Source organism: Stomoxys calcitrans, chromosome 4 (genome assembly GCF_963082655.1).
Source record: "Stomoxys calcitrans chromosome 4, idStoCalc2.1, whole genome shotgun sequence".
In the NCBI taxonomy this organism is placed as follows: Eukaryota; Metazoa; Arthropoda; class Insecta; order Diptera; family Muscidae; genus Stomoxys; species Stomoxys calcitrans.
Window position 1 is genome coordinate 1439526 of NC_081555.1, and position 12056 is coordinate 1451581.

A 12056-nucleotide genomic window follows, 5' to 3' on the forward strand; every position below is an offset into this window, starting at 1 on the left:
TGGTGTTGGTACATGGTTTTAACTTGGTTATGAAACAAACAACAATTGAAATTGTTGCTTACACTCACTCACTGGCTGTTGTCTACGTCTGCGGTTGGTTCTTAAGCCACCGGGTTAGCAAAGCATCAACTGGCCGGTCGACTGGCCGGCTTTGGTTACCGTTGTCTGTTGGTTTCTGTTGGCTATATCGTCTGCGTTTTTTTTTTTCATTCTTTTTGTTTTGGATAAAAATTTCATTTATTTCGGCTCTATTTTTGTAAGTTGTGCTATATTTCGACCACGTTTCTCTGTCTGTCTGTCAGTTTGGTTGACGGTATGGTGTTCCCCTTTTTTAAATTTGTTTATTTTTAGGTTTCTTCTCTTTGCCTAGGGTTATTCAAGTTCAAAATATGCACACAAAAAAAGTTTTAGATATTTGCCGACTATTTATACATTGTCTAACGTTTTGCTATGGTTTTAGGCAACTCAGCCTTGCCTCTTATTGTGGGACCCTAAGATTGATTTATAACATGTGATTGATATGTACCAAGAATTTATAGATTTGGTCATCTGTGATGCGCTCACGACGCAATTATCCGTACCGGCAACGTATTCTGGCTTTAGTTGACTGCATTGTGGTTATAGTCATCAAACCATTTTGTGGAAACAGTTGGGAGCTACAAGTAAAAACTTTATAAATTCGGCCAGGCTAACCCACCACGGTTGATTCTACAACATAAAATTTGAATCATCAAGAAGTAAACTAGAAAGGATTGTTTATATGGGAGCTATACCAAATATAGTGCCAAAATATTAAGTGGAGAGTTTCTGCTCGTTCGTAGCTTATGGGGATTTCGAAAGACCTGTGGAAGCTTGTTCTCCTTTCTAAAGTGAGACTTCAAAATGAGTGCTCACAAAACATTCTGATTTTGCAAAGGATTCTACAAAAGGTGGCCCATTCATGCTCATGCAAGAAGAAAAGGAATAGATATAATTCAATACTTTTTTTTCTGAGTGTTTCCTTGTTTTCCTTAAAACAAAATGAATTCTGCCCGAATTTTTTAACGAAAATGCCCAAAATGCCTCTTTCGAACAAAGATGACTTTAAATTCGGTATTTTCTAGTAAATTTGCTGTGGAGACTACAAATATTGTTAGGTGCAAAAAAAGTTTGCATGGGTATAGGGGACATTTGGAGGAGAAAAAAAGAGATCATAAACCCAAATGGGTTATCTGGGCTTTGGAATTTGAGAACTCGAGGGGGTTTTCCAATTTCTTAATGAATAATTTCCTAAATATAGTTCAAATTTCACTTAAAACGCATCTATAATATGTCCTCTTCATAAAAACAAGAAAATATTAAGTTATTAAAGCCAGTTTTTTCAATAATGAAATTCGATTTTTTTTAAACCAAAAAAATGCAAAAAATAATTTTTTTTCTCATTTTTTGGCTTCTAAACTGTATAATTTTTAACTGAATTTTCAAATGTGGGCAGTTTTTGCTGGATATTTGTTGCAAATAATGTCTCAAATCCAAATCATGCTTAAAAAATAAAAGTCGAATTACAAATGCCTTCGTAAATTGCAAAATACGAAGCAGGTCTCGGTCAAAATTGCAAAAAAACAGAATAATAAAATTCGAATATCCTCAAAACCAGTGGAGATATTGCAAACCTCAACCGGACGTCTTTGTAGGGATTTTTAACCAGTATCAGCAAAAAAAAAATGGAATTTAGACCACAAACGAAGATTGAGCAGCCCCAACAAATTTTCGAAATAACGAAATATACAACTTTAGTGGCTCCCGGACATCCTAGGGCCTTAAAATTTGCACACGTTCTCGCTAACACTTCAGCTATATTAATTCCAAATTTCAAGGAGATATCTCTACCCGTTCTCACATGGGATATTTTTTACTATTTTTTCCAAAGGAAAGAAAATCCGAAGGATTTTTCTCTCAAACACTCCAAGTACTTACGCAAGTACCCATGCTTCCGAGCCATACAACAGCACGATTAGTATCAGTGTCTTGTATAGTGTAATTATCGTTTGTAGAGAGATGGCTTTGCTACTCAGCTGCTTGCTCTAGCCAAAGTAGGATCTGTTAGCCAATACTAAAGGGTGATTTTTTTGAGGTTAGGATTTTCATGCATTAGTATTTGACAGATGACGTGGGATTTCAGACATGGTGTCAAAGAGAAAGATGCTCAGTATGCTTTGACATTTCATCATGAATAGACTTACTAACGAGCAACGCTTGCAAATCATTGAATTTTATTACCAAAATCAGTGTTCGGTTCGAAATGTGTTCATTCACCGTAACGTTGCGTCCAACAGCATCTTTGAAAAAAAATCACCCTTTATCTTTCGTTTTATATCAAAGCTGGTGGCATTTGTGTCGCTGACGGCGGCGCCGAGGTTGAAGTCATGCTGAATATGCAGCCTTTTGAGATCCATATTGGGCTCAGGTGGAGGGAGCACGGCGTGAAGAAAGAGAACCATGTTATGTGGCTCGTAGTCACCGATTCGAGATAGAAGGTCCTATCTTTATTCGGATTCGTTTTCCTACTGCCACTGGCGAATGAATATACGGTCGTTCAGGCACATAACTATGTCAAAACGACAGCCGAAAATGAAATCTAGTGAAGGGATCCAAATTTATGTGAACATTATTGGTCAAAGCCTTGAATACGACGACAATGAGGTCTAAGTGCGTGGTGAAATGCCTAGAATCTGTCTGGACATGTCGCTGACTTGGATTTACGCGCATAATGATATTCGAGAAATAGAACAAAAAATGCCAGGAAGGGTTCGTCCTTCATCAGTCTTTATTCGGATTCGTTTTTCCACTGCTATTGGCGAATGAATATATGGTCGTGGAGGCACATAAATATGCCATAGCGACAGTCGCAAATGAAATCTAGTGAATGGATCAGAATTTATTTGGACATTATTGGTCAAAGCCTCGAAGCCCGACGACAATGAGGTCGAAGTGCATGGTATAGTGCCTAGAATCCGTCTCGACATATCGCTGACTTGGATTTACGGACACAATGATATTCGAGATATATGAGAAATAGAACAAAAAATGCCTGGAAGGGTTCGTCCGTCATAAGTCTTGCATACCTTGGCTTTACGAGCCACTGAATATGGTCTACGGGTCGACCGAAAAAGAATGGACTAATGGCTTGCTTCCGGAAAGAGAAAGCCCATTCAATTACACGAATCATAAACAACCGCTGTGGCATATCCCGCTTAATAAGTACGGTACCATTTGTTTTAATGAGAGTGAGGCGATCGAACACTTGCTTTGCTGATGTCCTGGTCTGCAGAACACAGATTTTCCATCTTGAGGATGCGAATTTTTTATGATCTTGGCGATCTTTGCCAAGGAAATTCAGATGAATTTACTCATCGACAAGACGACATAGTTCCAGTAGGGGACCCGATGTCATTGGTTCGCAAACAGCGATTAGACACCTATACGGATGTGGACTGGATGTACATAAGTGTGGGTCAATATTCAAATCCTGTCGAGAATCTGTAAAAAAAATGTATCCTTTTACAGGAAAACTGTTTCTTGGGGAACTTTCCACTTTTTGTTTTTGGCAAGTGACGGCACTTTTTTGTACACACCACCATAGTATGGGGGCGTACTAAACTAGTAATTCCTTTGCAATAACTATTTGCGATCCAATAATACACATAATACAATACAAGCGGAAAAATTAGTCTGCAGATATTAGCAAACACTGTCTGCTGATATTAAATTACAAATTTTGAACTTTTGAATGAATATATACAAAATGTTTGTACTTCTAAACCACAATTGGGGCATTAATAGAAAAAATTGCCAATTTTTGAAAAAAAAATTTTTGTTTAAAGGCATAAATGTAATAGTATTAGTTATTTTGTTTGCTGTTATTTAAATTCGTTCAAAAATGAGCATATTGCAAAAAATTGGAATAAGTTTTACGTTATATGCCTTTAAAATTAAAAGATATAAAAATTTTTGAAATATTTATGATATTTTTGAGGTTTTTTTTACTTTTTAACCATTTGAAAACAGCAACAGTCCCATTTTCAGCAGACCTTTTGCTGCTACAGCAAACATTTTTGCTGTTTTTACAAACAAATTTCTCTGAGTGTATATATATGTATTCTTTATCGTCTTGAAATTCTAGGACGATCATGACGACCATGTTTGTATTTGGAAATCACGATATCGGTCGGACGAATAAAGAGATCTGCCTTTCGCACAGAAACTTCTTATTGATGTAGGTCATTAGAGATTGTCGGCCGGTCCTTCGATTCGACTTCTTGAATCCGAATCGGTGTATAAACTGATATTCACTTCATATAAAGCGGCAGTCGCAATTTTTACCCGATTTGGCTGAAATTTTGCACGTAGTGTTATGATCTCCCGATTTGATATCTTGAGCCTCTCGCTCAAGATATCATGCATGTAGTGTTCTGTTACGTTACTTCTAACAAGTGTGCCAAGTACAGTTCAAATCGGTCCATCACCTGATATAGCTTCCATATAAACCGATCTCCCGAGTAGACGTACTTACTTAAAGAACACTTATAGTATACCCTTCAACTTAGTTCATTTGTGTACATTTTTTAGCAGAATCCTAGGGGGAGTGTTCCCGAAATTCGACGCGGCCGACCGAAGCACGTTTTTACTTGATCTAAAAACATTGATTCTAATTTTTTCTCTATCTGATAACTGTTTTTTCAATATCGTTCCAGTGTCAACATCGTTATGCCTCTCATCAATATTTGTGAAGCTTTTTATCTGGACAAGGAATGCTACGGAATGCTCTCATCCATCCCACTTTCAATCAAGTGCATAAATTCTGGTAAATTTTTTCAAATTTTCGTTTTCCCTATATTGCCCCTTAGAAGACATTTTCAGTTTCTTAATTTTCGAAAAAAATCATTTTTTTTCTAAAGCAAATGTATGACAACATTCAGTTGAAAAGATGATACTGTGTATCATGGAATTGAAAGAATTTGCCTCAACAACAAAATCAGTGAGAAAATTTTTTAGATGTGCGTTGTTGCGATTGTCATGTGACTGCCAGGATAACACAGAACATTCCTATTGTTGGCAAACATGCTCAAACACACGCATAATCATCACGGCACAACACATGCGTGTGTGTGTGTGTAGCGCCTTGCGTTATCTTGTCAAAACTCACAGCTAATCCTAAGCATTTTGTGTGTGTGTGTGTGTGTGCGTGTGTGTGTGCATATTTGATTATGCGGAATTGTCATGTTTCCTCTTCCTTAAAGTCCTTAGGGGAAGGAAGTATGACGAAAAACATACACGTTGATAGATTTTCTGTGGTGCCATCATCATCAGCAAGGGTGTGAGCGAGCTTAGGAAGTCCTTTTGTCCATACACTGGGAGACATAAGGTAACAGGAAAAGATGAAGAATACACACTTCTCTCGATAAGAATCTAACAAATTTCTATGCACTGGATGCTCACGAAATATTAGATTTGGAAGACAAAGTCTTTTCCTTTCCGAAAGGGGAGTTGCTGTGTTTGAATACACCACCAAAAGCCAGAAGGGACACCAGAAGGTTGGGAAGCGAAGGAACTAAGGGAGAAACTAGTTTCTACCCTTCCATCGAGTATTTCAATTTTGAGAGTTTTTCTAATTACAAATTTCCCAATTCTTCTGCTGCTGAAATGGATCTAGGCAAGCAATGAGTCTAGGCTTTCTGCGCTAGTAAAATATGCAGAGGTTGCTATGGCTTAGATAACACACACACACACACAAACTACTAATTTGTAATGTACTTCAAGCAACAATGCAGCGTAGGCACCAACATAGATCTTGAGGAGGACTTTCAGTGGCCTCTCTTTTAATATATTAATTGCGTGTTTTATATAGGCATTGCGAGATTCCCGTAAAATTTTCTAAACAGAAAAAGTTGAAAACAAAAGGTGAGAGCGATCTTTGGGAGAAGCCACTGTTGTTGTTGTTTTTTTTTTCGCAAAATGTTACCCCAAATGTATGATGACAATGGATGGAAGATCTTTGTTGAATATCTGCAGTTGTATCTTTTTTGTTTCCTTATGAAGCTTGTTAGCAAGCAAGAGTTTCGTTAGCATGGGAGGCAGACCATTGCACACGAAACCTTTGGCCTTTCTGGCAGATCTTAGATTTTATTTATTTCCTACCAACAGCCTCTAGGTTAGTTTGGTTTAGTGAATGCGAGTTGTTTTTTTTCTTTTTGTTGCAATTTTTTTTTTTTTTTGATTTTTTCATTTTGGGAGTTTGGTGTGGCGATCCCTTGTCAGGGGGTTTACCGAAATGAGATCTCCTATCTGTTTGGCTGTTCTGTTTGTTTCGCTGCCATTGCTGCAGAGCTCTCAGGTACACCGGGGTGCGCATGTGTCATTTGATTCCCATCGATTATGTAACATAAATTAGTTGTGTTGTGTTTGTTGCATATTTTTTGATTGACACCCAAATTAGTTTTTGTTGCTTCTTAATTTTGGGATTTATTGTCGACTCGCAGCAATGGCTGAGTGACACACAGATGGAAGACGACCGGAGGCATACAAGCAGAATTCATGCTTCTTTTCATTCGCACTCTCTAAGGACACTTTGCAAGCATGACGAAGAAGTTGCCTCTTGTCTGCCTGCTTAGATAGTTGGATGGATAGATTGACTGAATGTTTGGACTTGCATGATTTTAACATTGTTGATGGCTTTTTAATGAGGTGCTAATAGGGATAATTTGAGGAGTAACATATTTGTACGGAATATGGTCTGCAGCACTGGCCACTTTACCCAAAAGGATGTTTAAAGTAACATTAAAAAATGCAACATCGATTAACACAAATCGTGTTTCCAACTTTCGACATGTACTCGCGTACATGGCATTTTTATGGCACCTTCCTTTCCCTTACATGAAATGCCAAGAAAAAGGCTGCTCATGATCGTTCCAAAGGACTTTGGTCGATAAGGCATGCCTATACAATAAGATGAATTAGAAGTTTTTGCAATCAAGACATTTGTAGAAAAAGCATAAAAAACAAATAAAAAGGTATAAAGTTCGCCCCGGCCGGGGGGTGAGAGATATATTAGCCACAGTTTGACAAAATCCGGGGAAACTGCACCATTTATGAACCCGTAGCAGCTTTATCCAAAATAGCCCAATCTATCGAATATGGTCCCAGCACGGACGTCGAGGGACTAACGCAACTCACTTTTTCAAAAGTCGGCGAAATCGGGTAATTAATGGTCCTTATGTGGGTTCAATAGTGCAAATATAATCTGATCAGCACCATATTCGGAAAGGATATGTGGGTGTCTAAAACAACTCAACGTACTAAATTGCAGCAAAATCGGATAATAAATACTTAATTTATGGGTGAAAAACCTTAGATCGGGAGATTGTTATGAATGGAAGCTATATACAAATGTAGTCCGATCTGAAACATACTCCGCACGGATGACGAAGGGTCTAACACAGCCCAAAATTTCAGCAATATCGGGTGATAAATGTGCATTTTGCGGGCCCAAGAGTCTAAATCTGTATAATATAGCAGCAAGATTAAATTATGGATTGATCTTTACCATATTTGGATGTCGAGGGGCCTAACAAAATTAACTGTGCCAAATTTTAGCGAAATCGTACAATAGATGCGGCTTCTATAAGCCGCATATGTGGGCTATATCAAGGTATTGTCTGATATATCCCATCTTCAAATTTAACCTGCATATCGGTGCGAAGTTTTAGCTCAATATATCCATTTTTTAACGACTGCAGCGTGATTACCACAGACCGACGAATGGACATGGCTAAATCATCATATACTTTAACGACGATCAAGAATATATATACTCGTACTCGTATATTACAAATGAAATGAGACCACCCGTAGCGTAGAAGTTAACCTATCCGCCTATAGCGCTGAACGCAAAGGTTGGAATCCTGGCGGAAGCATTAAAATAATTTTTCAGCGGTGGTTTTCCCCTTCTAACGGTGGCAACGGTGGCAAAAACTCTCCAAAGAGGTGTCGCCAGCTGCACGCCGTTCGGACTCGTCAAAAAAAAGGAGGTCCCTTATCATTAAATTTGAATCGGACAATTAATTTACAGAAACATTTCAGCACTGAATACTAAATTTAAAAATGTCCAATATTCAAAATTTTCAATTAAAATTTTTAAGAAAAAATTTCTTTTATGAAATTTTATTACTTGAAATTAGGTAATATTCTTACAATGTGTTACAGATCCTTACTTTGGTGTCTTATTAAAAAAGACAAAAAACATTTTTTAATGGAGATCAAAAGATAATCGAAGTGAAAATCCTTCAATCAAGGAAAACATTTTAATGTTTAGTTATCTTTCTTTGCGCAACCATATTTGTTTGATCTTCATATAAGTTAGAGCTTTTCCGAGACAGTTTAATTTTTTGGGTATTCTTAGTGGATTAATCAATATTAAAAGTATATTAAGGGCAAGCGCTTAAAACTGAGATTATACTCTGAGAAAATTTTTACCTTTCTCTTGTTCTCGTAATGATTTGTGCCCAGACGTAAGGTGCGATAGCAATGTTATAGTGGGGTTGTTTCAATGGAATTTGAGGAAATGATGTTACAATCATCCTTAGCACTTGCGGTTAAAGCAATAATATTTTTAATAATAATATGGTAAAATAATAGCAGAACCAATAAGCTGTCAGGACGTAAAAATTAAATTTTATCGAGTTTGGGATTCTAGGGTCTATCACTTGGAAAAAGATAACTTGCAGTCAAATTAATCTGTTCCGGAGACGATAAAAAGGATCCCTAGGGAAATACAGTCATTTTAAGTTATAAAATAAGCTAAAAAAATCTTTATGCCCTCCGCCATGCTTTTAGTGTAGGTCAAGCTGGCCCTGCGTCTTCATAAACGTCCACCACAAGGGCTATGTTCCTTTTCTTTATGAGAAAACTCAGTTTTATACCCACATTTGGCCAAGAATATATTAAAAAAATATATTCTTAATCGCCATGACCCGTTGATCAGTCGAGAGCGCAAATCTGATCCGCTCTGCTATGCCAACCTAAACGGATTTTGTAAACCTCCCATGTGAACATAACTTTTGATTTGAGCTCTTTAGCAACTACTACAGGGCGCATTGTTTTTCCGAATTTTATGAAATTGTGCATGACTTCTGTTATTACCTTCAGATAAGTCCGCTTAGATTTTATAAGCTTTCATTTATACATTTGTATCATAATTAGCAAACTCTCTGAACCCCCACTCTATGGTATCTCCTCCCTTAATTCAGTGGTGTTCTTCACCACCTTGTAAATGTATAACAACCTGAATGTTTATTCTACACAATTTCGGAGGTTCATCATATACCGTTTTGCTCTTTCGTTCAAAGGTTGGCATCAAAATTAGGAAATATTTATTTCTCTGCAGGATATTTCAAAACTAGGGATGCGATACGCGCGCGTTCCCTAATATTTCTTAAGAAAACACCATCCATCCGTACGTACAACCCAACGAAAAGGATATTCGGTTCATTTTCCATTTGTGCTTTTGTTATTTTATCTGCAGGAAGGGGTGCATCTTTAATGAGCCGCAAACCAAACAAAGAGCAACGCTTTTTTATTTTCTTCATCGCCAGGGTCTACTTCTGGCAAACAACACCGTATGTAGAACAACATTTTTATGTTCTAAGCAAACAACGAAAATGTGGTGTTTACAACACTTGAAGAATGGGTCCGAATAAAATGAAGAACCCTAGCTTAGATGCTGCAACAGCAACAGCACCGGCAACAAAACTACAAGCACAAGCAAATAATTTTAGGCAAAACAAACGCAGGAAAAAATATGATTAGGACGTGCGAAAGTGTTTTTCCCGTTGCTGCAAACCAAGAGGGGATCGTTATAGAGTTTTGGGTGTTTTCTATAGGTTGCACAGACTCGGAGTAAATGTGCGCAGATACTGAAGGATGTCATGGACTGCCGAGAGAAAAGTGGCATTTGTCATTCGGCATCCGAAAAATCAAATGACAACTTTTTGTTGTCGTTCGGCATCTTACGAACGAAAGCAAGATATTACCACTCAATACAGCAGCAAGCAACACATTACGGCTGTGCCTCATAAAGGCGTTAGGCGTGATAAGTACCAGAAATGTTGGCTTTAATTGGCCTCATTAAACCATAAAACCCCAATTGCAATTTTTCATCTAGAAATTAAGTAATAACAGTACAACTCAAAGTCATCTAAAGGAAGAAATTAAAAATAAGAAAAGAAAGAGGGATCACAAATCTATATAGAAGCCAAAACTACAACAAGGAAGGGATTGCTGCTCAAACAAATCCCCCTTTTTTAGTACCGACTTAACTTTAGTGCTAAACGCTAAGTAAACAGATCTAGAGTAGAATAGCAGGGAGGATATGCTCAAAGTTTTAATGTTGGTGTAGTAGTAGCAGTAGGATCAAATATCAATTATAAGTACCTTGAGGTGCCAGCACCTTCCATTTGCTGTCGATCTAAAGGTGGATCGAATATTTGTTCGCGATCCTCTTTTGATAATTCCAATTCGGCAAATTGATCCAATTCAGAAGCCATTTTGTTTTATTTTTGTTTCTGTTGTATTTTTTGTTTTAAATTTTGTTAACGAATTTCAATTTTTGTTTTGTTTGTTTGTTTTTTTTCTTCAGATTTTTTTTTTTATATCAATTGGAATGATTTCAAAATCAAAAAAAATGTATTGCTGATGTTTATGTTTTACAAAATTTTGAGTGTTTTTGTTTTGGTCCTAACATATGCCGGATTGGAAATTTAATTTGGAAATTTCAGTGGTTTGTCAATTTTCCAACCTATAACGAAAGAAAGAAAAAGAAGTTTTGAAAAAATAAATAGAGAAATCAAATGGAAAGATGGGGATAGTAAATATAAACTTAAAAATTAACTTAAAATTAGGGGATACTAATAACGGATATTGTCGAGAGTGTGATAGTTTCTAATTGGATACGCCAGTTTGCTAATAATATGCCTGGGTTACCTGGGAATATATTTGGAATAGAGCTCCGCTATATGGCAAATTCAACTTCAAAAATTCTTCCATATATTGTGAGGTTGGCAACATTGTTCGAAACATTAACATGAGTCCAATGTTCAGTGCGTTCGAATGACACTGTCATATACAGCCGAAACCGGATAAGTGAAACTCTAAACTCTATTTTGCAGTACTTATCCGTAATTTTCAGTTAAGCGTAGTTACGATAAGTGGAATTTTTTGCAGTTAAGCGATGCATAAATGAGAACAAATTTTAGTGTCTACCTACTTAATGTTTATGAAAAAAGTCAGAGAGAAATTTTGGCGAAGAGACAGGATATATTTTGGCAATTTTTTGGTGACGCGAATAGTTTCGATTCCACAGAACATCCTTTTTCATATATGCGAATTAAACGTAATTTCCTTAAATGAATTAAAAAATGTGTATTTCAATAGAGTTTCACTTAGGCTGGATTACAGTTGAGCGGTTTCGACTGCACATATCTTTCCAATGACTATCAATGATGACGTAGGCGGAGGTTTCAGTTAAAACCCAGGAAAAACAAAATAAATTCGCAATGGGTTAGGTACTACAAATTGTCCCATGGTTTTCTTTCTGCAGGCAGAAACTAAGAAGGTATATCTGTAGGACAAAAAAAAAACTCCAGATGCTCAAGAATTATCAGTTTCTATTAGACTTTGATATAATTTGAACCATTTTGTAATCTTACATGCAAAACTTCACCCATAATACTCATATGTTAACTCAGGTTGACGGCATATATGGATGGCATGGGAATAAGAGCGAAGACAACAGAGGACATCTTTAGACTTTTGATAAGAACGCATTTTCCACAGGATACAATGAGATTGATCGAAAGTTTATCATTACAGACTTTATAGCAAAGGCAACCTTGAGGAGTTTCCAACCATTTAAGTCAGCCGGACCTGATGGAAAGAAGAGAAAATCTGGCCGCTATATTCCTAGCGTGGCTAGACCTTGCATATACTCTGAATCCTGGTCGTAGAGACAAGGGTGGAGTTTA

The 12056-nt window shown here is 37.0% G+C and overlaps 1 protein-coding gene and 1 long non-coding RNA gene across 4 annotated transcripts in view; one reads left to right on the plus strand and one right to left on the minus strand.

Moving 5' to 3' along the window:
* Nucleotides 1-12056, minus strand: part of LOC106085738 (insulin-like growth factor 2 mRNA-binding protein 1) — a 60255-nt gene that overhangs the window by 40959 nt on the left and 7240 nt on the right. For all 3 annotated transcript variants that reach the window (XM_013250130.2, XM_013250129.2, XM_013250134.2), the window contains exon 2: nucleotides 10468-10831. In XM_013250130.2, the coding sequence (XP_013105584.2) occupies nucleotides 10468-10580 (113 nt within the window). In that variant the 5' untranslated portion in view covers nucleotides 10581-10831. The remainder of the gene's footprint in view (nucleotides 1-10467; nucleotides 10832-12056) is intronic.
* LOC106085739 (uncharacterized) overlaps nucleotides 1-12056 on the plus strand; it is an 81236-nt gene that overhangs the window by 19321 nt on the left and 49859 nt on the right. Inside the window, exon 3 of the long non-coding RNA XR_001221013.2 lies at nucleotides 4734-4843. This is a non-coding gene — a long non-coding RNA (uncharacterized LOC106085739). The remainder of the gene's footprint in view (nucleotides 1-4733; nucleotides 4844-12056) is intronic.